Source organism: Apostichopus japonicus, chromosome 20 (genome assembly GCF_037975245.1).
Source record: "Apostichopus japonicus isolate 1M-3 chromosome 20, ASM3797524v1, whole genome shotgun sequence".
Taxonomy (NCBI): Eukaryota; Metazoa; Echinodermata; class Holothuroidea; order Aspidochirotida; family Stichopodidae; genus Apostichopus; species Apostichopus japonicus.
This window is the reverse complement of record NC_092580.1, coordinates 17141984-17167120: the sequence shown is the minus strand read 5'-3', so window position 1 is coordinate 17167120 and position 25137 is coordinate 17141984. Positions and strand designations below refer to the sequence as shown.

The window sequence follows — 25137 nt, the reverse complement described above, 5'->3', positions numbered from 1 at the left end:
TTGCTCATGTAACATATTTGTTACCAGTGAGTTACCTTTTCCATACACCGAAGCGTCACAAAATGCTCAATAGTTTCATCTCATATGAGCCTACCGATCCAAGTTCGTGAAAGTGCCAGCCTGACAGATAAAGTTAATTTTCCATGTGCTTTAAATTCAGAATACAATCTAATTAGCATCGAAACTGAGACCGAAGTCTCCTATTTAGCCCCCTCCACTCCCCATCCCAAGCTTAAAGGTAGTCAGGATAGGTCCCAAATTATAGCAAGCTATAATTCCTAGAAGTTTTCAAAAAGTATTTCATGGAGGGCTTTACTCTCCAAATTTTTCTCAGACATTTTTAAGGAACATAAAAGATGACTGAATGTACGGTTTAAGTCAGGAAAATTTCCTCGAAGATTGTAATAAAAACAGTTCAAGAAATTTTGACCAAAGGTGACCATATTTGAATATCTAGCATATTTGGCGCCAATACAGCATACCTTTAAGAAGGATTAATTATTTGTTCTCCTTCCGTTCGTTATAACAATAGATTGGTGGTATAAAAAGGGGCTCTAAACATGATCATATATTTATATATATTCGGTGATATCATGAAAGCTAAGCTTGAGCAGCAGGAACTGGAAAACATTGTCTCAAGTGCTGCAGACGTCACACCCGTGATAAGGCGGATGCACATCTCCCACGACCGACGTCTGGAAAGATTCAAAGACCGCTCCAGAAGCCAGGAGATCAGACTATCGCCTAATGGGTAGCAGATGTTAGAGGACAAATGATATCGAGGGGAATGGCTGTTGGCGAGCAACCAGCATACATTCTTGACCATCTGGATGGTAAGGAAAGAGATAGTGGGCAGAGGAGCTGAGAAGATATTTCAGGTCCTACTGAAAGTATTTGGAGATGGTGAGAGCCTAGCTCTTCTCCAGCAGCGGTTCTTCTCTTACAGGCAGATGGAGGTGGACTCGGAAGACCTGGTGACATGCTCGTTGGACTAGCTGGTCGACCTTTATGATAGAATCATGGCACTAGACCCTTCATTTGCTACATGCAGGGAGAGCAATCTGAAGGGGGGGGGGGGTGCTCGCAGAGTCTATCATGGTATGGGCGCTCAACCAATACTTACCCAAAACCAAGAAATGTTGCAAATGAGGAACTGACTGCTGACGATAACTCTATCGAAACCATGGTGAAAGAGCAATCAAGACAAATTAAGGCTCAACATGCACAGATTACGCAGTTGTTAGAATTTGTCTCTAGAGGGAAACAACAACACCCTCCTGGCAAGAGGCTCTGCTTCAATTGCAACTCACCCAATCACATAAAGAGAAACTGCCCGGAGATGAAAAAAGGCTATTACAGGAGGTTTGTGCCGGGCTATGCAAAGAAAAGTGCACCTCTTCATGGACTTGGTGCAGTGCTGTCACATAAACAAGGTGACAAAGTAATAGTTCTAGCCTATGCAAGTAGAGGGCTAAGGCCTCATGAAAAGAATATGGAAAACTACAGCAGTATGAAATTGGAACTGCTGGCCTTAAAGTGGGCAATCACCGAGAAGTTCAGAGATTTGCTGATTGGAGCCGAGTTTGTGGTGTGGATAGATAAAAATCCACTAAGTTATCTCCAAACATCATCTAAACTGGGAGCAACAGAAACACGACGGGTGGCTGAACTGTCACCTTTCAGATTCAAAGTGAAATATAGAAGTGGTAAAAGCAACCAGAATGCAGACTCACTCAGTTACAAGACTCAGCCTGGAACAGAACCACAGACGGTGAGATTTGAACAGATTCTTGCAGAACGATTGGAAAAAGCACATACACATACATCCTTGATCCCACCTGAGCTGGTGCAGAAAGTTTGTGATAATACCGACCAGGTATGGTTACGAGAAATCAGCTGCAGATCTGCTAACACCAGGCCAGCATCAACATCTACCTTGCCATCGAGTCAACCAGATTGACTGATTCAACTGCAGCCGAGTGACCCTATATTCAAAAGGGTGTGGCACTTCTGGAATAAAGGAACAGAGCCTGAACATAAAATGTTAAAACAAGAGGTACCATTAGTTCGAAGAGTAGTAAGAGATTGGAAGAAGCTCCACAATGACAATGGTTTGTTGTACAGAAGAGTAATCCTGGGAGGGCATGAAACGTTACAGTTATGCCTACCCCAGACCCTGAAAGAGACGGTCCTAAAGTCTCTCCATGACGAGGTCGGGCACCAGTCACCAGATCAGACCCTTCAACTCATCCAAAAACGCTGTTTCTGGCCAGGAATGGTGGTTGAGTTTACAGACTACTGTCAGAAATGCCAGAGATGCTCATTGGCCAAAGCTATGAGCATCTCCATGGAAAAAGAGTACAAACAAAGATGGACGGGTATAGCCTCACTGCAAAGAAACCCTTAGAAATATTGGCGATGGACTTCATCATATTGGAGAAAAGTTCCAGTGGCTATGAAAATGTCTTAGTACTTACAGACATTTTTACAAAATTCACTCAGGTCATACCGACCAGAGATCAACGAGCTGAGATGGTGGCAAAGGTTCTTGTTAAGGATTGGTTCGTTAGGTTTGGAGTGCCGCTCAGACTGCACAGTGACCAAGGGAGAAACTTTAAGAGTAGTGTCATTCGACATTTGTGCCAGCTGTATGGTATTCACAAATCCAGGACACTCCGTACCATCCAGAGGGGGAATGCTCAGTGTGAACGTTTCAACCGCACTCTGCGCGCATGACCGATTACGAATCCTGTCGGCCGACAAGAGGAGGTCCTGGCCAAGTCATCTGCTAGAGCTCATCTATGCTTATAATGCAACCCCTCACTCCAGCACAGGGTATGCACCTCACTATCTGTTTTTTGGACGGGAACCTGCCCTCCCTGTAGATCATCTCTTGGGCATAGAGATAGAAGATTCTTGGGTAGAAAATCACCAGTCAAGGTTGAACAGGGCATTTGAGGCTGCCGCTGCCAAGACCAACAGTGAGATGTTGAGGAGAATTCAGAGACTGGATAATCAGGCCCAGCCTGACACAGATCTACAACTTGGTACCAGAGTGTTTACCAGGAAACGTCACCTGAGTAGACACAAAATACAAGATACCTGGGATGACATCCCACACAAAGTGATTAGCCGACCAGACCCTGATGGCCCAGTCTATGTAGTACAACTCTAGTTGGAGATGGTTCTGTTAAAGCACTAAACCGTCGTGACCTGCTAGATACAAAGACACTGGTAGTCGATGCCCCTCCCCCAGCTACTGTCAACCATGGGCCACTGGATGGTGTTTCCAGTGAAGTGAACAATGGTGACAGAGCTAGGTGATGAAGCATTGTCTTAGAATACAGTCTGAAGCCAGAAGAGAGAGAGAGAGCTCTGATTATGGAAGAACCTATGGATGACAGTCACACAGACATGCAGTGACAACCAAGGGGATGCTTTCAACAACCTGGTGTAACTGATGTCGTTAAAGGGTGCCGTGTGAACAATAATTAATCTGGTATTGATGATGTCGTTGAAGCCCCACCACGCAGAAGTTTTAGGCAAAATGCGGGACAGCACTCTTATCCACACAATTTGCCCCGTTCTGTGACCCAAGAAGAGATAGGTTTTGCTGTAGATATAGATAGGGCAATATGCTCGACAAAATATGTGAAACCCAGTTACTCATTGCGCGCATGTTGTCTAGCCGACAATTAGTAAAGAATAGCTAGAAGGACTTGTGCTAGCTAGATCTGCCGATTATTTCTTATTAGGTCGAAACAAAACTGTATTTACAACATGTATCCTTTAGATGTGTTGGTTTGCCATTTGGGCGTCCTTCAAGTGGTGACGGTGTTGTATTGGTACTTTTTTTAATATTACTTTTCTGAAAGCTATGCATTCATATTTTTCATACTAAATTGTTTCAAAAGTTGTTATTCAAAGTTTTCAGTAATTCCAGCTATTGTCAGGGACGACAATGCTAAAGGAGGGGGTGTGTGTAACAGGCACATTAAGATGTAATTGTGGATACTGCCCTCTGTTTCACTGAGTTGAATATGTTGCTGAAATTTTGGGAACTTCAACCTCTTTTTACAACCACGAGTGTTATGGTGACAGATGCATCACTCTTGCTATTTTAGATGTGTATGTCATAACTCATACTTTATCTTTAGTTATCAGCCAATCCTGCAGTTCTCAGGGTATACTTTCATGTAGATTTCAGGTATATTCATGAAGACTGGATGAGTTTGAAGAGGAGAGTTTGTTTGGTAACAAACACATCAAGATTCACAATAAAGAACACACAGTGCCACAGATGGTGTCTTAGGCTACTCTTTGAATTTTCCACCTGTTACACTACACTAGTATATCGGCAATATCAAAGTATTTATTTCACTGGATAAAATTGCTATACATTTATTAGCGCTAGTAATTAAGCAGTAAATTTGTTCAACTACCACTGAAGGGTTGTTCTACAGTATATTGTAGTACGGTGGCTCTACGATCAAGAGGTAACTATACACTATAACCACCCGCATAAAATATCCACGGGCGTATTCCACTCTGTTATTCTGCCCGCGAATAGCATGTGTATTTTTAATACCATATCTGCCCTAAATGATTGTGACACATGGTTCGTTGTCCCACAATCAACAAACAGTCAAGTTGAGAGAAGGCTCGCAAAGTTATGAAGAGCTCAAATCTCTCTGATATTACATGGGAATATTGTTACTATGATAGTGTTGTGAGCTGTTACTGGTGACAGCCCTGCCCTACAGTAGTCCAGGATACAGTAGTTTTTCCTGATATTTACATAGATAAAATATTTTCTTTGGTATAATCAGCTACACGCCCCTAATATTGTAGATTGCTGTCCGTTTGGATGCTAACTTCAGGATGTTTGTATACATACACAAAATAACATTGAACTGCGCAGATTATCATACAAAACAGGTCTGGAGACCATACGCATTCTACACAGTATACAATCAATCATGATAGATATTTCTTGTCATCTCTCAGTGTCTCAGCAACTTGCAGTGGTAACTAACAATCTATATCCTGCCGTGCACGTCTACAGTGCTTTCGACTCTTATTGGCAACTCATCGAGAACCGATGAATTGAAATGGTGAATATATACTTCTGTGATTTAGTACTGTTTTTCTTCGGAGTAATTTAGTACCAGATTACTGATAAGCCCTTTCAAATTCAACAACATCCTAGCCGTCAAAGGACCTAACCTAACGTTAGGCCAGCCCAACGTTAGCATAGCATGCAATATCACTGTGTACATAGGTAGCAAACGTACTAGCAATACCGACATGAGTAGATCTAGGCCTAGCCTTCATCTAGCTTAACAACGTCATTTTCGCTATACCTTTTGTAACCCAGTGCTAGGCTTATTTGATTAATGCCTTGTAATAGACTACATTTGTGTTAGTGAATCCCTAGGCCAACACTAGCAAACTAACAACAGAAAAGCTCATTTAGCCTAACTATTATATTGAGTATGTATAAGTATGTTGAGTCGACAACACTTGGTAATCAGGTCTCCAAATATTTACTTGTCATTCCTTTTCTTTTATATTATATGTACTCACTGTTGGCAAATTTTGTGTATTATTCAAGGAGTTACTAATCTAGGTCCATCTTCCACAACTGATTTGCTTGAACATTATTATTGAACTTCATTGATGCTTCCAGGTCGGGAGTGACACACTAAAGAGAAATGTTGGCATTGGTACTGCAGTAATATTGGTAAAAGAGCATACATAATAGTAATACAAGCATTAGATCCGTTAAAAAAATATTATCATTGCCCATCACCGTGCTTATTACCTATAGTAACTTTGATCTACAGGATGGTGAGAATCAAGCAGACATTGATGATTCATCAAGTGAAAGTTCCCCAAATAAAATGGAGACCAGCCCATTAGATCCTCCTGAGGTGTCAAACCAAGTTCCTCCTGCTGAATCATCAGATGAACTGTCTAAAGAAAGTCCAGATACCTCTCCACTGGAACAGGATACACATAAACAAAATGGAGATGAAGGGTTACTGGTAGCTGATGAGGAGAAACAAGAAGATAAAGATGAACCGGAGGCAACGGGTGATCTCCCAACTGAGACAAGCTCAACAGACACCAAAGCTAGTAAAGAAACTCAACCAAGCAAAGTTTCAGCGGAAAACACTCCTAAAGAGCCAGAACCAAGACAAGTTCCTCAAATTTTTAATAATGGAGGAGGAAATAAAAACAAAACCACACCATTCCAACCATGGTACAAAACATTGATCACGGATGCTGTTAAAGATGGTGAAAACATTATATTTACAGTTGAGACAACCAAGGTAAGCAAATTTGCGGAACCTTGGTTCAATTATAATCTCTAAGTTTGAATTTTTAACAAAACTTTGTCTACATTTGTTTGTCTTATATGTGTTTATCTTATTGGATGCAATCGTTCTGCGTTATACTCATAGTAAGCGTAAATTTGTACTATGTAATTCACTCAGACTTTGTACGGTTTGTTAAAAGCTCAGACTGGTAAGATATAATAACAATTTGGCCATCCAAATTTTGGTCACACCACTCCTAGGATCAGCTGACATTGTAAGCAATACAAGATCCTGCTTTTCACATATAAATCCCTCTGTGGTTTGTCAACTACTTAGAACATGAATGATTTACTCACTGAGCAATCACTAGTAAGATATTAAGTGCTCCCCAAATCAAACCATCCAAGGCCAAGTTTTAATGGCCCTCCAGTCATCTAAGATGAACAAATTTCAAACTTTGTTGGTTGTCCTAGGAACAACTAGTCACTTGGATCGGATTAAGATGATATTCAAAGATATATAATAAATTGGTATCATCCTCCATCAGTTTGTAGACACTGAAATGAAACAAATAATAACTGTAGGCCTATGATCTACTTGCAAGGGAGTTTACTTGACCAAAGCTGGTATCCTCCTACTCACCAAACCTTCATACCTCTGTACATACAGTCAGTATTGATCATTCTGTGTTATTTTGATAAATTTTTTTGGACATAAAAACTTGCCAAATGTTAACACTTGACAAAGAGTAAGACTGGTAGACTTCCAGAAAAAAATTCTTAAAAATTTGCCAGGCCATATTATCTCCAAAATAGAGTATTCTGGGGTGTTCTTTTCTTGTGGAACTATCTGATGATGATGACAACGATTATTATCAGTATTTATAATTTGCTATTTCTTTATATATTTATATTTTTTAGCTGGATGTATCTTCCAAGCATTTTAAAGTGGAGAGAATTTATGAGGACTTTGAGTGGCTGCACCATTGCCTTACAACAGAGAATAACATTGGGGGTTTAGTGGTAAGTAGCTTCTAACACATACTTAAATGGGAGGATCCAGCAGAATTTCACATATTTCGCTTTACCTGTCGTTAATAGGTGACTTTTTTTGTTGACATGTATCAAAAGTTCTTGAAATATTGATTTTAGAGTTTGTAATGTATAGTTTTGTGATTGCTTACAATATCCTTGTCAACAGATATTATATATTAATGTTGTTGTTGTTATTGTTGTCATTGTTGACAGTTCTGTGGTAGCACCTTTCAGTACAGTACATATAAACCTTTTGTGTAACCCTGTATTATGGCACAGTGAAGGACGAGATATATTGGAAAGTAATTTTTGCAAAATGGTTCAGACTGCAGATAAAATGGCTTTCACAAGTAGAGTTTGTACCACAAGATGTGTTTCACCATGAGGCACTTAAAGATTGGCCTAGAGTTGTAGTAAGGTTGATACAGAACTTGTGACACATTTCAATATTATTTCGATATTCTTTAATGAAATGGTTCTTTTCCCACAACACCTTTGTTTTATTCTCCAGATTCCACCACTTCCCCTCAAACCAGTGGCTACAGCAGCAGACACAGCTGCCAAGTCAAGGAAGGAGCTTGGAGAGCATAGCAAGACATTAAAAGGTGATAAATATGCACTGTGCACTGGCTTTCTTTATATGTTCTTTTATCAGTTTGTATTCTGGATAGGTACAAATGAACTATTTAACTAGTTTACAGTACTCAAGTATTGCAAGTTATCATGCAGTGGGTAGGGTCTGATCTCAAACACAGTATCATGGACACAGTTACAAATTCTGATTTGTATGCAGTGATTATTTGTGTAAGGAATGGACACAAAAAGGTTGATATGCTGACCTCCTGGTTGCCTGGGTCAAGGGAATCGAAATTATTCAGGTGACTTCCTATTTAAAATGCACCTGGATGCTGGTCATGAAGAGCTTGTATTAAGTTATTGCATCCTGTGTGATTACTGTGTTTCCTTGTTGATAATTATTATGTGTAAAAGTAAGAGGGGCTGACGTTTCAATCCTAGCAGGATCTTCTTCAGAGGCTGAATGTTTGCTAACAGTTTTGTTTTATTTTGATTTTATTTTGATAATTTTTAACCAGTAAACTATGGAGCTGTTATGGGTCCATTATTGCAGTATATACTATAAATAGTAAGAGAAAGTTTTCACAACTGTAGAAAGGATTCACAACTGCCTTTAATAATTTTACTGCTTTTTTTCCTTTTCTTAGTCTCTTCTTTTTCCTTCTTGCTGGTCTCGTTGTTTTGTTCTTAAGGATAACATGACGACAGACTTTATATTCTCTATTGATTCCGATGTGGAATTGGTCATGTTATTTTTGCTCTTGAGCCAAGTGCAGTCTGTATATCGTAGAACAAATACATTGTCTGCTGGTTAAAAAGAAACTATTTATAGAATGACAGGAAACAATGGAAAATGATACATATTAGACTTTAGTTTGAGACAGTGTTTTGGCTATGGATGCAGATATGTGTAACGTCTAAGGAGACATAATTAAAATTAAAATAATTCAATAGCAAAATGTCTCCCAGTGAGTGTGTGTGATCAAATGTGATGAGGAAAAAAACTGATGTTGTCATAAAAATTATTTGAACCCACTCTTTCTTTTGACATAAAGAAAATGATGTTTGGCTATGAATGCCACCAGTTACATTAAAATATATTGTAGGAATAGCTTTTACGAGGTATGAAAGTTAGAGAAGTCAATGCATGCCTTCAGCTTTTAAATGTTTTATTCACCAATTTACCGTCCACCATTTTCCTCCCATTACCTTACAGGGGACGAATTTGAAAAGGACATGCGTAGACTAGAGAAATACATATCTACTGTCATCAGGCATCAGGTGTTTGGAAGGGACATGGTCTTAGCTAAATTCCTCTCAGAGAGTAATGTAAGTGTTTTGGTCAAATAGATATTGGACGTTTCTATGAATTGGTTACTCTATAGGCAAAGCCGTGTTTTATTATATATTTTTTTGTCAGAGAATTTGAACTAGTAGTTGGATGGGTGTCCGTACATTTTGGTTTGACTTTTTTTCGGTCTTAGAAACAAACTATTCATGTTTTTTATATTATGTCCTCTCATGAAGTGGTAACAACAATGCATTACAATTTGTTAAGAACAAATGTTTTTGATGTCATCCAAGAGTACACAAAGCCCCCAATTCAGTTATTTTTTAATTATTTTTAAAGTTATATTTCAGTTGGAGTCTGTTTACAATTTACCATGCTGGACCCAAAGGTACACTCTTACTGTACATTTTGTACCTATTTCCTTTGCTCCCAGGCTGTAAAATGTTTCAACACCTAGGAAGTTTGGAAAGAAACCAATGCAGATTAAACCAATAACAGACTCTAAAATATAGTAAATATATCATATAGGACAAGTACACAGAGAAACATTGGTTCAGTCAACTGTCATCTTAATAGCTTGATATCCATTGCTTGAATTGGATCAATGGGCCTCAATTTACAAGCTCTCTATTATTATATTTTCTAACTTTTAGATCATACCAGATTTTGAGTTCCAGGTGTAATCAATTTCCATGTTTCTTTAATATGATATCTCACAGCCACCAGTCAGAGCAAAGCTTAGAAAGAGTATCTTAGATAACCTGAGCAAAGCTATGGAGGGAGTATTGAAGGGGGTTAACCAAGACGTCGATGAATCGTTCCAGAAATACAGACTTAATGCTTCCAACATGGTCCCACTGGCTAAGGACATGAACAGCAACTTCCAGGGGATGGTGAACCATTCAGAGAGTAAGCATTGTGTTAAATTCTGAACAATTCCTTTAATAAATTGGCAAACACGTGACAAAAGGCAAGGCTGGCAATTATTTTTTCTCTGTTTTGCTTGGTCTTTATACTGCATAGTCCTGACCAAACTCAGGAAGCTGTTTTTAGGTCCAGAATAATTTGATAAAATTTGAAATCCCTTTTAATGGTTGGATTTTTGTCTGGACTGTCGCAGAATGCAGAAGTTTGTTGTATGTTATTTCACAAACTAATGATGGGTGTATTTTTATTTTTATGTACGTGGAAGATTCCTGCATGTATTTGGCTTGAACTTCATCACAGGTCTGTATCCCAGCTGACCTCCTTAAGATGATTTTTAGCTATATACACAAAGTGTCTGTTTCTTTTAAATAGGTCATAGATTCCCCTTTAAGCAGATACAGTGAGATTTGGGTTTGTACAAAGGAAATTTTGCAGCCCTGTGATATGTGCGTGCACATAAACTTTAAAAGAGATACATTCTGAGAAAAGACTGTCCATACCTTTCATTGATCAGCAATCACTGACTTATAGGAAATGTACCCAGTCGTTATGGCAACTTGTCAGTTCCTATTTTCGCAGATATCTTTCATTTAAATTTATCAATCAGTATTTATCATCATTTTCTTTCTTTCTGTGTGACGGGTTATAGCAGTATAAGCTGAGATACAGTTCTCATTTTGATTTCTTTCTAAACGAGATGTGTACACTTCAGCATAATTTTTCTGTTTTTCCACTTAATTTAATGCAGGACTTTCTGGAGCTTTGAACCATTTTTCTACTGCGTTGTGTCTTGTCAGTAGTGCCAACTCCAACAAAACCACAGCTCAGATGAATGAGTGAGTAATTACTGCTGTGCCTCCGAATGGCAGGTTATTATTTTGATATAGAAGACGTATGCATTTGATTTCTTATATTACCAGAAAATATTCAGATTTGACTGGAATACCATTTAAGAAAAGGCCTTTAAGTATGCCTAATGGTTGATACTGCTTTGTCTTTCCTTCATTGGTCATTGGACCAAAATAACGTGGAAATGTAATGCATTAGTAATCTTTGTTTTCATAGGAAAAAAACCTTTGTTTTGAGTATGACTACTTTTGTTTTTCACATTTTTCACAGATTGCAGTTAACCTTTGCAAGATCAATGGAGCATCTATCTCATACGGCTTCTGTTTTTGCAACCAATGACGAGAGGACATTGGGCTTCACGTTGGATTTATATAGCAAATATGCTGAAGCAGTAAAGGTTGGTTAGCCTAACAGGGAAACTCTATGTAGCGTTTAGATTATGTGTAACAGTTATGAAATACTGTGGTGGAAGAAAAGTGCTATAAATCTTTAAGCTTGTACAACAGTTTGAACATTTTCACAAACCATTTTATTATTCAGTACTTGATAAATTATTCACTGCTATATGATTTTTCATCATGTTATTAATAAATATGAGTACTTTTATTTGTTGGGCAAGACAACCTGCAAATAAGTGTCTGCAAAAAGAATTGTTATTTGCTATAGTTTATACTTGTTATTTGCAGCTGGTTAGATTTGCATATACATTATTAAAATGACAAGTGTCAAATAAAGTTTTAGTGTACAGTTTTTTTCTTTCCTCACCCCAACTGCTGCACTTCCCCTCTCTCTCTACCCCAACCCCTCCAGCCTCACCCCTCTGTCCCCTGCAGTAGTAAAAAAAAAAGAAGGAATTGTCCAGACCAAAAGACATCCAAAAATTTAAAGAAGAAGGAAAAAAAAACAAGCAACTGTTTGTTTGTCATATGCTACTTACAATTGTGTATATAACTGAGTATCGCGAGTGGTCGACAAAGAATCCAGCGACAATTTTAGTATCACAACTTCCCTTTCGATTATTGCCAACATTCTGTCCATTTTCAGATTTTTAGTGAAATTTGTCTCCTTGTGCTATTTTCAGGAAACACTCGGCAGAAGAACAGTGAAACTTTACGAATTTAATAGTGCCGTCAAAACCTACGATAAGGCCAAACCGCTCAAGAAACAAGCAGTAAGTCACAACAATAATTTATTTCGAGGTTGTCGTTTTCTTGTGAATATTTTGAGACTTGCCAGAGGAAACAAGATAAATTTAATATCTTCTTTTGCTATGTTGGCGACAACACTTAGTTGGAAATCTTTAATTAATTCTGCATGAATTGAATATCAAATCTGTTGTTATGTTGAAAATCTCGTGGGGAGATTGTTGATGTAATTGATAGGTCTATACAATCATTGTCCTTGGAAAGAGCTTCCTCGCCAACCGTCCTTGCCTTGTTGGAAGACGGCACTATATAACCTTCATACAGTCAGTTTAGGACGATAGTTGCTATTCCATCCCAAACCACTTTTCAAACTTAAGTTGTGCTTACAGTGACAAATTCATCTGTGCAGCTATTCCACAAGAATATTGGCTGTTATGAACTGATTATTGTTGGTATGAAAGTGAAATAAAACTTGTCATATAAAAGACTTCACCCATTCTTCTATCTTTACAGGCTGAGGAGATCAAGAACCAACGAGAAAAGGAATTCAATGACATCTCAGAAACTGCTAGACAAGAGGTAAGTGTGACTGATAACTGAACAGCCAGGACCAGTGTCAGAGCTGTATAACTTGTTAATAAATTGATTAATGAAGGGATATTAAAACAATGGATACAGATACACAAATATGATATGAGACAATCAAAAATTTTGAATAGAAATGATTTTTACAATTGAGTTATTTTCAGAGAAGCATTAAAGGCTGTGCTGTGAACTGTAGCAACATCTGAATTACAGCTGATATTTTGAGGATATTTCCTGGTGGTGTGTGTGTGTCCTGGGTGCAGTAAGGGGGGAGATAAGCATCTATTGTCTTTGCAGTAAAACTTTGCTCGTTATGAGTGTGCCTTCAACATGAGTTATGTTGATAGAATGTCGCATTTACATCACAACAGATGTTAATACTGCTACGAAAGTTTGATAGATTTTAGAATAGTACGTCAACACAAAACCTAGCCTCTATCGTTGAATCTGAGTATGAATGAGTTCAGTCACAAGAGACATTAGAACTCATAATTATGGCTGCTAGTTCTCAGAACATGCATGAACAGCTAGCCTAGCATCTACCACATTAATCTGAGAATGAGTTATGTGAACCTTCCATGCTGGCTGAAAAAGGGAGACTGACTTTATGAATCTTGTATGATACTTTTCAGAGAGAGGAATAAAATGATATTTGATCTTTTTTCCCAATATTCCTTGTTAATACATGATGTAAAAGATGAAACTGTAAATTGTTGTGTTCTCTTAGAACAAACATGATTCCTTTCTTTTCATTCAACTTCATAAATCTTCCGATTGTTTTCACTCTCTCTCTCTTTACAGCTTGACCAATACAAGAAACAGCGTATTATAGACTTCCAAAAGGCTCTAGTATTGTATGCCGAAGCCAAGGTGAAAACAGCTCGGGATGCCTATGCCCTCCTAGCCAAGGATCTTAGCAGCATCAAGACGATGGAGCTTGATGGCTCGTAGACGGTACAGCCTTAGCCTTAATATTTGACTAACAACAAGATTAAAAAAGATAGATGATTATTTAACTGTAAATCATCTCATTATCCAGAATATCTCTACTCTCACACATATCAGGCACATATATGAATACATTTTGAAATGTTTTTTGTTTTCTTAGTTTAATTTGAACATTTATTGACATATAACTTTTAAACAACTTCTTCAACAAGCTTGTTACATTGCAAAATTTCACCATAGATTAAAGGAACTTAACCCTACATGTATTAAAAGTCTCGCTTTGAAATTAACATGGTCATTTTGATGAATCAAAGTATGGTCAATTTAATCAGAAATTTGACTAAATTTTGTTTGACAGAAGAAAATGATTATGTCAGCTTACAGTTTATTTCTTTACCAAAATCTGAGCTTATTATTATGTTATGTGTTCATACTTCTTAAGTCTTTCAACATCTGCAGACATGAATATCTTGATTACCTCATTCTTATTAATTAATTGTAATTACTTTGCAGGGGGTTGATCCAGGGGTTTGACATTTGTAAAATGTGTAGTAATTAGAGAAATTTATTTACCAATGAGTACAATTTGCCAGTACAAAGTCTGAAGTGTGCCATAATATGAACCCACCACGACTCACATCAAAACGAAAAGATCTAGTAAGGATATAATATTTCCCGAAGGATTAGTGAGTTTTCTTTTCATGATAAGGATGAAACAGTAAAGACACTATGGCTTTGCTTATATATTTCTCATTTCTGCTATTGCCAGATATTATAGTGATGAAAATTTTAAATATTCTTCTGAAAAGCTTGTGAAGAAGTTTGGTCACACTAAACCAGATTTGGTCGTACCAGAAAATGGGACAACCCTTAAAGGTTTCTGTGACATTTTGCCACAATCTATTTGCATAAGTTGAAGAGGCTAAAATTAATATTAAAATGAAAGTAATTTTCTTCCCAAATTCCAAATGTATTTTGGGCTGCATTTCATCTTCTTTTCCTTTCCCTTTTGTGTATCCAAGCACTTAAAACAATTTCACTTAATAACTCTCCCTAAATACTAACTTTTATTAACATATTAACCATTGAAACAATTTCTCATTTTGTATTTTTTTTTCTTTTACTGAGTTGATTTGTTTTGTAAAAACAAAAGAGCATACAATGTATCACTTAGCTTTTTCTAACTTAAAACTTAAATATATTTCAGTTTTTTCTCCCATTTCTTCCCATTTTGTGTATCTTCTTGTATTCTTAATTTGGGTCCAATATCTCTTTTTAAAAGGCACTAAATTGTTCAAGTTTCAAGCCTATGTTTCGGGGAATTTATATGACACAATAATATCCTAAATAGGTGGTCGTTAATGTGTAAGTAATTCTGATTATCTTACTAGAGCCTTATCTTTTTCTTCTGCTATTTTTCAGATCCTCTAGGTAACTGGGAACATATGAGAAAATGTCTGTTTTTGTTGTTATTAATCTCTTGGATTTTATTATTCTAAATTGATTAAACCTTGACTACTAATAATTAGCCTTACCATCAATAAACTGATTATTTACTTCAGTAAAGAGGCTGTAATGTGCTTGAAAATAGACCTGAAAACTTTTTTTGTTCATAGACCATGAAATATAACACCAGATGTCGTACTTTTGTTAACATGCTCACTGCTTATACAAGTTCAGGATTTCTTCTGTATTGGATAAAATTAAGACTTAGTACATTTTTGGCTGTCAAAATCACATGATCGTAGGAGACCCCCTCCCTTCTTTATCTCTCTCACTTGCTCTTTGTGTTTTCCTAATGCATTGTTTTCCTGCAAACATAAAGTTGACAGACTGAAATTTCCTTTTCTCCAAAGAGTAACTTTATTCAGTAAATGTCATTACCTTTCAAGCAGATCATAAATAATTGCAATAATTTAACGGTTGATATTGTATGTAAATTTTACAATTATTATCACTTGGAACTGAATCTGAACAAAGTAATTATTTCCATGAATAACATGCGGAGATTCTCGGGAGAAGGTGCTGGAATCGTTGAACTGTTTTATAGTATAAAAGTATAAAAAGGGAGATTCTTATCAAATATAGAACAAAGTTATAGTTATGCATCTTCTCCAAAGGTTCAAGTGTACATTTATGTTTTAGAGGATAATTAAACAAGTTAACCAGTGGTATTAAGCAGGGTTCAAAATTGATCTTTTAATTTTAAAGTTAAATTTCTTTGAAGCATCTGGCTGTATTTGCACAGTTGAGTATCCGGCCACTTAAATACATTAGTCAAAACATGGTTAGCTTCATGTGTTAAGTTTTTTATTACATATGTTGCAAACCTGAAAGGATTTTTAAACAGAAATATTTTTGCATGAGCAGATTAACCCAAGGTTAAACATGCTTTGCATAGTACACTGCAAATCAGACCAAAACAAGTTTAAAACTACATATTGTCGTTTATTGGTAGGGGATAAGGGGCTCTTTTAGCTGGTAAGAAATGTTCCTTTGAGGCATTGCAAGAGTATAATAATTCTGGCAGCTGAATCTATATTTTGTTGACATATTGTGAGAAAAGAATTTCTGTTAGATTTATGACAAAATGTGCAATCAACATTGTTTAATTGTCTTCATGGTGACGTAAATATTGCTTGATGGGAGTGATCACCCAGTTTAAATGATTTTCAAGGGTTGTATCATAATAGCTTGGGTACCTGGACTGTGGCATTGCACCATACCCTTATAAAGAGAGGATGCCTGTTTAGAGTTACAATATGTCTCACAAAGAAAAGAAAATCTTCTTTTGATTATTTCTCTGGACCATTATTTCTAATATGTCACTGCTCTATGAAGTCTAGCACTGAGAGACGACAGTTACTTTGAAGCATTTGCAAGATTTTAACGCCATGAATATTACTGGTATATACTTACAGTTACTTATGCTAAACAAAAAAAACTGAAGCCGATATATGGTTATGGCACTAGCCTGTGCTTTTTACTTAACATTTGTTATGATGAAAACAAAATTGAATGGGGGCCGGGAGGGGTAATGAATTTCTTCTGATATTGTCTCAAATGTGGATATTAATTAATAATTCCAAGGAGGCTATCACACTTTCAGAAAGCTGCTCTTATGGGCAGAATATGACATATGAACTGAAAAAGAACTGTTGTAAATGAAGAATGTGTCAAGATTTCACCAGCGAAGAATTGGCAACAAGTTCTATTACGAGTTCAACCTGTTTAGCCCTCGCTTGGTTTATACCAGGAAGAGACGGTGATTTTCCGGGTATCACATGATATATGAAGTAACCAAAGCTAGCTATCTTCCTTATCTTAGCTGCTGAAGCAGCTACAGCAGGAAAAAACTTTCACAAAAAGAGCTTGAGAAGTAAGACAGCTTTGGTTACTTCGTAGATCATGTGATACCTGGAAAATCATAGTTGTTTCTGGGTATAACCAAGCGAGGGCTAACCAGGTTGAACCCGTAATGATTGAATAAATGCACACTAACATTTAATGACCATATTCTATGGGTTTGCCTTCTGTGTTGTATAAATATGTATCTAATGGATTAAATCACGATTCTTTCATTATTTTCTTCAAGAATTTCAAAAGACAAAATATATTGTGTTAGAACAGACATTTTCATATCTCTTTGTTTTAAAGAAACATAAAACAATAACAAGTTTGCTGTCAGTGTGAAACTGTGACATCACACCAGTTTGCTCCGACTATCGTTATCTCAAATACGCTATGTAGGAAATGCATGCAAATGACACCAGGATGCCTAGGATATGTAACTTCTGTCATCAGTAAAAAAAAAATATTTCTTTCGACTGAGCGGGGAGAGAGGGTGGTTGATGGCAGGGGTCAGACCAGTGTTCATTGGTGGTCAATTTGTTGCCAGTTGGGTAGGGGGGTGGGCACCATGCCTGCATGAAAATAGCTGCTGCAAATGTTATTCAGGTACCTCGGTGTCCTAGGCCCTGTGATACAGATGCTTGTGATGAACTGGCTCATAGTGCTAAAATAACATTGATTTTGTGTGTGAAAGTATCCCAGTAGCTAACTTATCCAGTGGGAATACTATTATTTTATCATATGTGAGATGTTCTAGGGTCCTCCATTTGCAGGCTTTTGTTTTCAGTTTGAGAGTACTTAGCTATGTCATTGAAAACAAGTCTTCCCAAGTAAGGATGTTTATAGGTACAGAAACCGAATAGGAGGTATGTAAAACCAAAGTTTTAATGTTTCTTGCATTTGAATATATATATATATATATTCCTTTCTGTGAATATATATATATATTCCTTTCTGGTACACAAAAGAATTCTCCACCAACAAGAGTACATGCAGAAATTTAGGCGGAGTGTATAGCCTAGTGGTTAACGCCGGCGTCTCCCAGTCATGAGATCCCTGGTTCGATTCCCTGCCGACAGCAATGTGTGTCGTCTGGCAAGGGTGTTGTTCAATAACAACTTCCTGACATGGACGTTAAATGGATGTGTGCCGAGAGATTGGCTTCGGTCAGCTTGCGAGTCTACAAGCCTCCATGGCTTCTTTCGCGAGTTCCTGCTTGCGGGAAGATCACATATACATACATACATACATACATACATACATACATACACACATACATACATCCAGGATGTGGGAAGGCCATGCACAAGTTGCCTCCTTTTTGACTAAAAAAAAAACAAAGCACCTGAAAGTGAAATGAAATTTTCTGTTACTTTTTATTGCAATTCTAAGAACATTTAGTGTACACAGTGTACACATATAATATATAAATTCCTACGTTTTGTAAAATATAGTTCACAACGTTTTATCGTTGTCGCTGACAAGGAAATTATTGCATACAAATATTTTTGAGAAACTAGAAACTAATAAACACTGTGACATAAGCCAAAGAAACATTTTAGCACAAAGGTAAGCTCGGTTGTATAATAAGTAGAATACAATGCATATTTGTCTACAGCTGATACTCATTTGTTGAGGGTATACCCATCCCCCCCCCCCCCCCCAAAAAAAAATGAGGTATGGATCAATCTGCGTGGATGAAAGTGATATATTAATACATGATGGTATCATTAAATCTAAATATAATCTTATCTAGCCACAAGGGATAATTTAGTGTTCAAGAGACTCTGTCTCTTATAAATACTTTGGTTCATGTGTGCAAAGACTGCTACCAATCCTTGCACTTGTATAGCAATGGGTCCACTATGTGATGCAATACCCAATAATTTATTCCCTGAGCCATCTACATAAACTGATGAAACCTATGTTAATAAAGGAAAACTCCTTGTAACCAAAACATTGTGTAATTTCAGCATGATGAAAATTAATGGCTCAAACTGATATAATCTACATGATAAAAATCATTCTTTCTTATAATACCAGGTTATGTAGCAAAGTACATACCATAATCTATGAGATTAGTTTGAAAGGAAAAATTTTGGTTAAATCTTTCTCAAGTAAATGCTATCGCAGACGCACGTATACACATAAATAAGAAACTTGTGGCAATACTTTAATTTATACCATTTTCCACCTAACAGAAAAACACATGATGACACTTACTTAGTTCTTTATAATGCACATAAAACAGCAAAGTATAGTACTGACTAAAGCAAACAAAATGATAAAACATGGCAATGGAATAGGCAGAACGGAATTCAACACTTTGAAAACAATTAACGATTTGACAATTTACACATACTATACTACATCCATGAAAAATACACATTCTAATAAATCCATAAGTCGCACCAACCCTGCAACATGGTTTGGAAGTAACAAAGACATGATTGAAATTAATATGAGCAGTTATTTGATGTTTTGGTAAAATTCCCATATTTCTACCATAGCTTCCTTGTCATAATATTACCAATGAATGTCTCGATAAAGTTGACTTACATGAGATGTTTATCTCATAGTTACAGACTCGCAGAGAGGAGGGATGACGAGATGATGTTGTGCAATCCTGCCGGCCTAACAAAGCACTACATACAGAGTGCAGGCAGGCCTCACAAGGATGGGAGTAGGGGATTGGGATACAGCATAGGGGCATGGAGTCAATTTGGGGGCCAAGGATGTGTCGATGGGCATGGAAACTATGGGATAAGGGAAGAGTGCAAAACAGAGGCCCAGTGACATTGTCCCCAGGGCCGGACCGGGCTCTTGATGCATCTGGGTGCAAGGAGCTATGGTAAGAGGGAGGGGGAGGATCTCATTATGGTCAACCTCAAATCTTTTGTGATGAATACCATAGCACACTAGTCATGACAAATTCCACATCAATGTGAAGGTTTAAGCCAAGTAATGTGTCTTTGAGTTCCAGGAGAGCCCTTCACTTCAAGAGCATGAATTAAATTACTATGCCACTACAGTGGATGTCAAGGTGGATGATGAGCTAATAACCGATTATTTCTTGATACTGATTTTACTAAAATTGTCCCATGTCAAATGACAGAGCAAATTTATTGGAAATGTCATATTTTTCTGCTTCTTCATTTGGACATATTACTTAATCTGAAAGCTGTATGACAAACAGAATCATTCATTTAATTACAAAATGATGAAATCTAGGTGGGAGAGTTAATTAGATAAAAAAAAAATTTTTAAATCTTATTTTCATGATAACTGGGTAGGCTTTGTAAACCAACAACTGGAAGCCTAACACCAGCAGTTCCCTCAAGAGTAACTTGATGTCACACTCATACTTGCAAATGTTAGCACAGTCAAATTATCCCAAAAAATGTGATCAGCAAACATTCCAAAGGGATAAAAATAACTTTGAATTTATAACTTTTACTGCACTCTGTTGAGACTTAAGTACAAACACAAGGATCAATCTGCACCAAAACTCTGCTGCAAAGCTTTCTAGATTCAATACTGGAAGTTGGTCTATTGCTATATGATTTATTCTACGCAAAAGAGACTTTCTTTATTATTTACAGCTATGAAATTTGTAGTATGATCTTTTCTATGCCATTTTCATGATTCAATATTATCAGTTTGCAGAATTTACAGCATTTTAGAACTAGAATTTCAGTTGAAATCTAAATAGAACAAAGAGGTATTCAACTGTGGAATACTGCATAACGGTGAACTGTCCACATCAAAGAGGTAAAAAAAATCAAAACAGCCATTTACATATTCATGTTTGTGTTTGATATAGCTCAAGGAACTAAATTGAAAATTGACAAATGATGACAAAAAAATTGTTGTAAGCTAAAGTAAGCATAATCTTATAAATCTTATTTGCAAATTAATTTTTTTTGGGGGGGGGGGGAGGAGGGGTCGAGTTATTTAGTTATTGGGTGAAATATGATATTAGAATTAAAAATTAATGGCTAAATACAGATTAAATTTCAATAAGCTGCTTTAGGTTTGAATTTCAAAATTTTATAAGTTTTCAACTGATATGAAGAATGCATTGCGAATTGTTGTAACACGTAAAATGTTACCTTCATTATAACATACCTATACGGATATTTTCAAACATTTCAATTCTCGTGAATTTATACATTTCTTTATGCTACGGTATTTGCAAATACCGAGATGGTGATCACTTTTTTGTGTTTAATACCATGCATGTGCTCACTGCTCAGACAAGATAAACCTGTCTCTCAAGTATTTATTATTCAGTATTTCAAAGATTCCATGCCTAAAGATTTATTTGATGTTTCTAAGTCACTAAACTTCAAACAGAGAAATGGCTTGAAAAAGATTGTGAAGTTTTTCCAACATAGAAATAGTACAGTGGCTCGAATCTATGACTCACTAGAGTCAGTAATATAACTGGTGATGGCTCTACTTGACCTCCATATGAAGTGACTCTTTACGGCTCGGTTGCAGGACTATACCCCCACCCCACACCACCTCCCTAGCTTCACCTTATCCCCCTTCACAGGATCTCCAGTACCCAATTTTGGAAACAAATTCTCTCTTACCCATGATTATTACACTAATACACTCTGCTGTAAAATACTTCACACATCCCCATTGTCGGCCAGTTCTCCGTTCTCCTGTAATTCTGCCACTCTCCTTCTGTCCAAAACTGTCCTTCCGGCCGGTATGTCACTCTTCAGTCGTTGATTTCTGTCCCAAGGCCACAGAATGTGAGTTGCTTTCGAGTGAATTAACCCGACAGATACCTATGTGATAGGTAAAGAGATTTATTAAGACCTTAGTTAGAATTAGAATCACAGCAAGTCAAAAAGGTAGGGCCAACAATAACACTGTACAGTTAATTCAGCAGCATCAGTAGTGAACAAGCATATGTAGTGCGTACCAAACACACAGTTTAATGGTTCGTTGTTTACTTCTCTATATAGTCCGCTACTAAATGTATATTGCTTTAAACTTGTGAAACTCTTGCAAACTACCTGCTAATGTTGTCATTTTACTCTCTGTTCAGTTAGATTATTTACGAGAAGAGAGAAAGAGAACGATACCAGAAGAGAGAAAATCACATCCTGCTTATTACACACTCTAAAATTTCTTTACTCTACTTTTTTTGTTTTTTGGTGTCCTTCATTAGCAGAATAATAAATGGACACTACGGGGTACCATTAAAACATAAGGATCTAGGAGTACTTACTGGACCAAAGAAATTACTATCTAAGCTCTGTTCATGGTTGTCCCCCTCCATCCAGCAGTGTCCCTTCGGAACGGTGACATAACGGGTCTTGTAATTTAATGTCCTGCAGAATAGAATAGGACATTATTTGAAACCTAACAGGATATTGTGCAAAGCAAATTCATTAAATGGAGAAAACCACTCACTGATACCTCCCCTAATTTGTAAAGTTAAGAATATGCTTCTGGTATAATCTTCATCATTTACCTTCAATGTCATGATGTATCCTATCCACCATAACAAATCAATATCTAAATATTTGCGGGAAAATATCTAACATTTTCATGACTCGTTAACAGAGTTACACTTAACACTTGAATATCCTCTTGGTCTATTTTCAGCCATTATCCTTCCTACATTTAGTTATTGCTAATCAGGGATGGTATGCATTGCTTTACAGAAAGGTTGTACTCAATACTGAGCAGTGGATAATTAAAGTTTACACATTTTGGGTGGCAGTTGTGACATACGTGAATTTTGTTATACTGAAAATGGTATGGTTCTCTCTTCACAAACACTATAACATTTGTGCAAGGATTTGTTCATTTTGCATAGAACTTTGCTATGCGATACCAGATAAATTATTAACTGTGCAGAGGAATTTGCAGACATGTCAAAAATGCTTCAAGTGCACTTTCATGAAACTTCACAGATATGAATAAACGAGGAACCTTCACCATGTTTACCTGATCGTCTCTCCTTCTAAAGCTATAATCCGTTTGACCAGGACTTCATTTGGATGGTTTGGAGATCTGCGGTAAAAAACAAAACAATAATATACACAATTCAATAGGTTGACAATTGCTTCACAGAAACCTTGGAGCTTGGGCTTACAGTAGAAGCTGCATTTGATCCCCTATAGCTAACAAACTGAAGAAATTTACAGAATCTACAATGTAAATTTTAACCTGGTAGTTAGAGGGATGTTCTAGGATCAATTAATACATTATTTTTTTTGTGTGTGTTAGTATTTTTGAAAACGATATATGACTTGTAACACCCCAACCCCCCCCCCACCACCCCATCTTCCAACCATTAAAAGGTGTGAAGACTCGCGCAAAAAGAAACGTTTAATGCCGGTAATCTGACCTAGTTTCGAATGAGGTGTAACCGAAGTGTTAGACACCACCATCGATCCCAGAAAATACACACACCGCTTGCTACCGTCGGTAATTAGACACTAGTGTACAGTCAGTACATACAGCTGCGGTCAATACCCACAGCACAGTGTATAAACGATAAAGCGATGGACATCTCAGGTCCAGCTAAATATAACAAGGTATCACGTTTCATTACTGTCTGCATTTTGTAGCGACATGAACAAAACGTCACTTGCAAGCAACAGAAAGTTAACTTTTTCAGATGGCCCCACGCGGTTTGGGGCGAGTCTTCAATGCCTTTAACTAATTTGTCTTACACAAGTGAAACAATGTCTCCTTTCTGGATACGACTGCCACGAATAATCCACCGGTTACAGAATATTATATCTCTCCACTTGGAATGCTTGGGGTTGAAAGCAGGCTGTAGAAAGGAAACAGAAAGAGGAATGAGAATTTATGATCATGCAGGAAAGAACAATTGAGTACTCGCAGAATGCATCCCATTTTAAGTCAGATGAAAAGTTAATAGACATTCTTGTTGGATTTTGTCTCTGGTAAGGTGAAACACTATGCAATGTGACTATGAATGTTCCAAAAGGGAAGTAACAGCCCTGGACATTTTCAGTGGCTATTTGAATACAGAGCAAGGAGGAAGCAAGCTAATTCCATGAGTTAGTTGATATTACGACATCAGAAGTGGTTGAAACAGATAATTTACAAGTTGCTGTGGATTAATCTTTTTCAGTGCTTAGTCAATGCTCATGTCAGTACAGACTGCAGAGTAAGAAATGAATTCAGTTCTAATCAAATGAGGTTGAACATTTCAATATATCAGTGAAAACACCAGTGAAAAGGCCGTTTGAAGAAATAGCCTAGAGTGAATAACACAGTGACAGACAACCAAGGTGCCATTCCTCGGTGTATGGTGTTTATATTGTGAATGTGAGGCTTCATTAAATTAAAGAATTAACTGATAGTGCTAATGTTATTGTAGGCCTAGTGTGCTTCTCTAACTTTACTAAGGCCTGTGAGTGAAACAGAAACATTCATTCATAGACCTCATTGCATGTATCTCATAGCCTGTCCTAAGCCTGTTTCAGTAACTTGATTGTATTTGTAATGTTACTGACTAGGTCTAACTCTAAGCCTAACTTAGGCCAACCGCACGCATGTGCCATAGTAATAATAGTATAATTTAACCAACCTGCATCGATCTGCCATCAACAGTGGCAAGATATCCCACTTTATCAAAGAATGTAACTGAGCCTGCGATTCCAAAGACATATGTACCACAAAATAACTTAACCAGACCCTTCGTTGCAGAAGTCATTTCATTAATCTTCGATCTTTACTGTGATTTCACGGTCTATTCAGACCTAATACCTAGCAACAGAGAGCAAAGGATTACAGTTTAAATTTGTAATTTTGAGTCATAACTTCTTATGTTATGTGTAGTATGTAACACTACATACAAAGCACAAAGCTACTGTATGTTCAATGTGTATGGGAAAGAACAACATATCAGCAGACGTCAAATATGTAGTGCGCCATCACCAACACGTGCTTGTCGTTTCGGTTGACTAGGGGTTTGACAGGTGCATCGGTCACTGGATAGATTTTCAAAGATGACCTGTCTACTGTGTTATTAAAACCCACTGAATAATATTTGTCTTCGGTTTTCTCTGGTCTTTGTAATAGTTAGCAAGGTTTAAAATATTTTA

At 37.0% G+C, this 25137-nt stretch overlaps 3 protein-coding genes across 3 annotated transcripts; 2 read left to right on the top strand and 1 right to left on the bottom strand.

Moving 5' to 3' along the window:
* Positions 1–2041: 2041 nt before the first annotated feature.
* On the top strand, positions 2042–3175 carry LOC139961346 (uncharacterized). Its single transcript, XM_071960490.1, has 2 exons — positions 2042–2358; positions 2503–3175. Exons 1-2 carry the CDS (start codon positions 2042–2044, stop codon positions 3173–3175), a joined length of 990 nt encoding a protein of 329 aa, XP_071816591.1.
* A 1785-nt stretch (positions 3176–4960) lies between these two features.
* LOC139960924 (sorting nexin-5-like) lies at positions 4961–17309 on the top strand. The gene is made up of 11 exons (XM_071959627.1): positions 4961–5114; positions 5847–6335; positions 7244–7345; positions 7869–7962; positions 9150–9262; positions 9944–10133; positions 10900–10987; positions 11271–11397; positions 12082–12171; positions 12659–12724; positions 13532–17309. The coding sequence occupies exons 1-11, from the start codon at positions 5112–5114 to the stop codon at positions 13679–13681; spliced, it is 1512 nt and encodes a 503-aa protein (XP_071815728.1). The 5' UTR covers positions 4961–5111; the 3' UTR covers positions 13682–17309.
* Positions 17310–18386: 1077 nt separating this feature from the next.
* On the bottom strand, positions 18387–24905 carry LOC139960940 (mitochondrial inner membrane protease subunit 2-like). The gene is made up of 5 exons (XM_071959662.1): positions 24621–24905; positions 23734–23837; positions 23003–23068; positions 22278–22380; positions 18387–21831 (listed from the first exon to the last, which is right to left on the bottom strand). The coding sequence occupies exons 1-5, from the start codon at positions 24744–24746 to the stop codon at positions 21667–21669; spliced, it is 564 nt and encodes a 187-aa protein (XP_071815763.1). The 5' UTR covers positions 24747–24905; the 3' UTR covers positions 18387–21666.
* Positions 24906–25137: the final 232 nt, after the last annotated feature.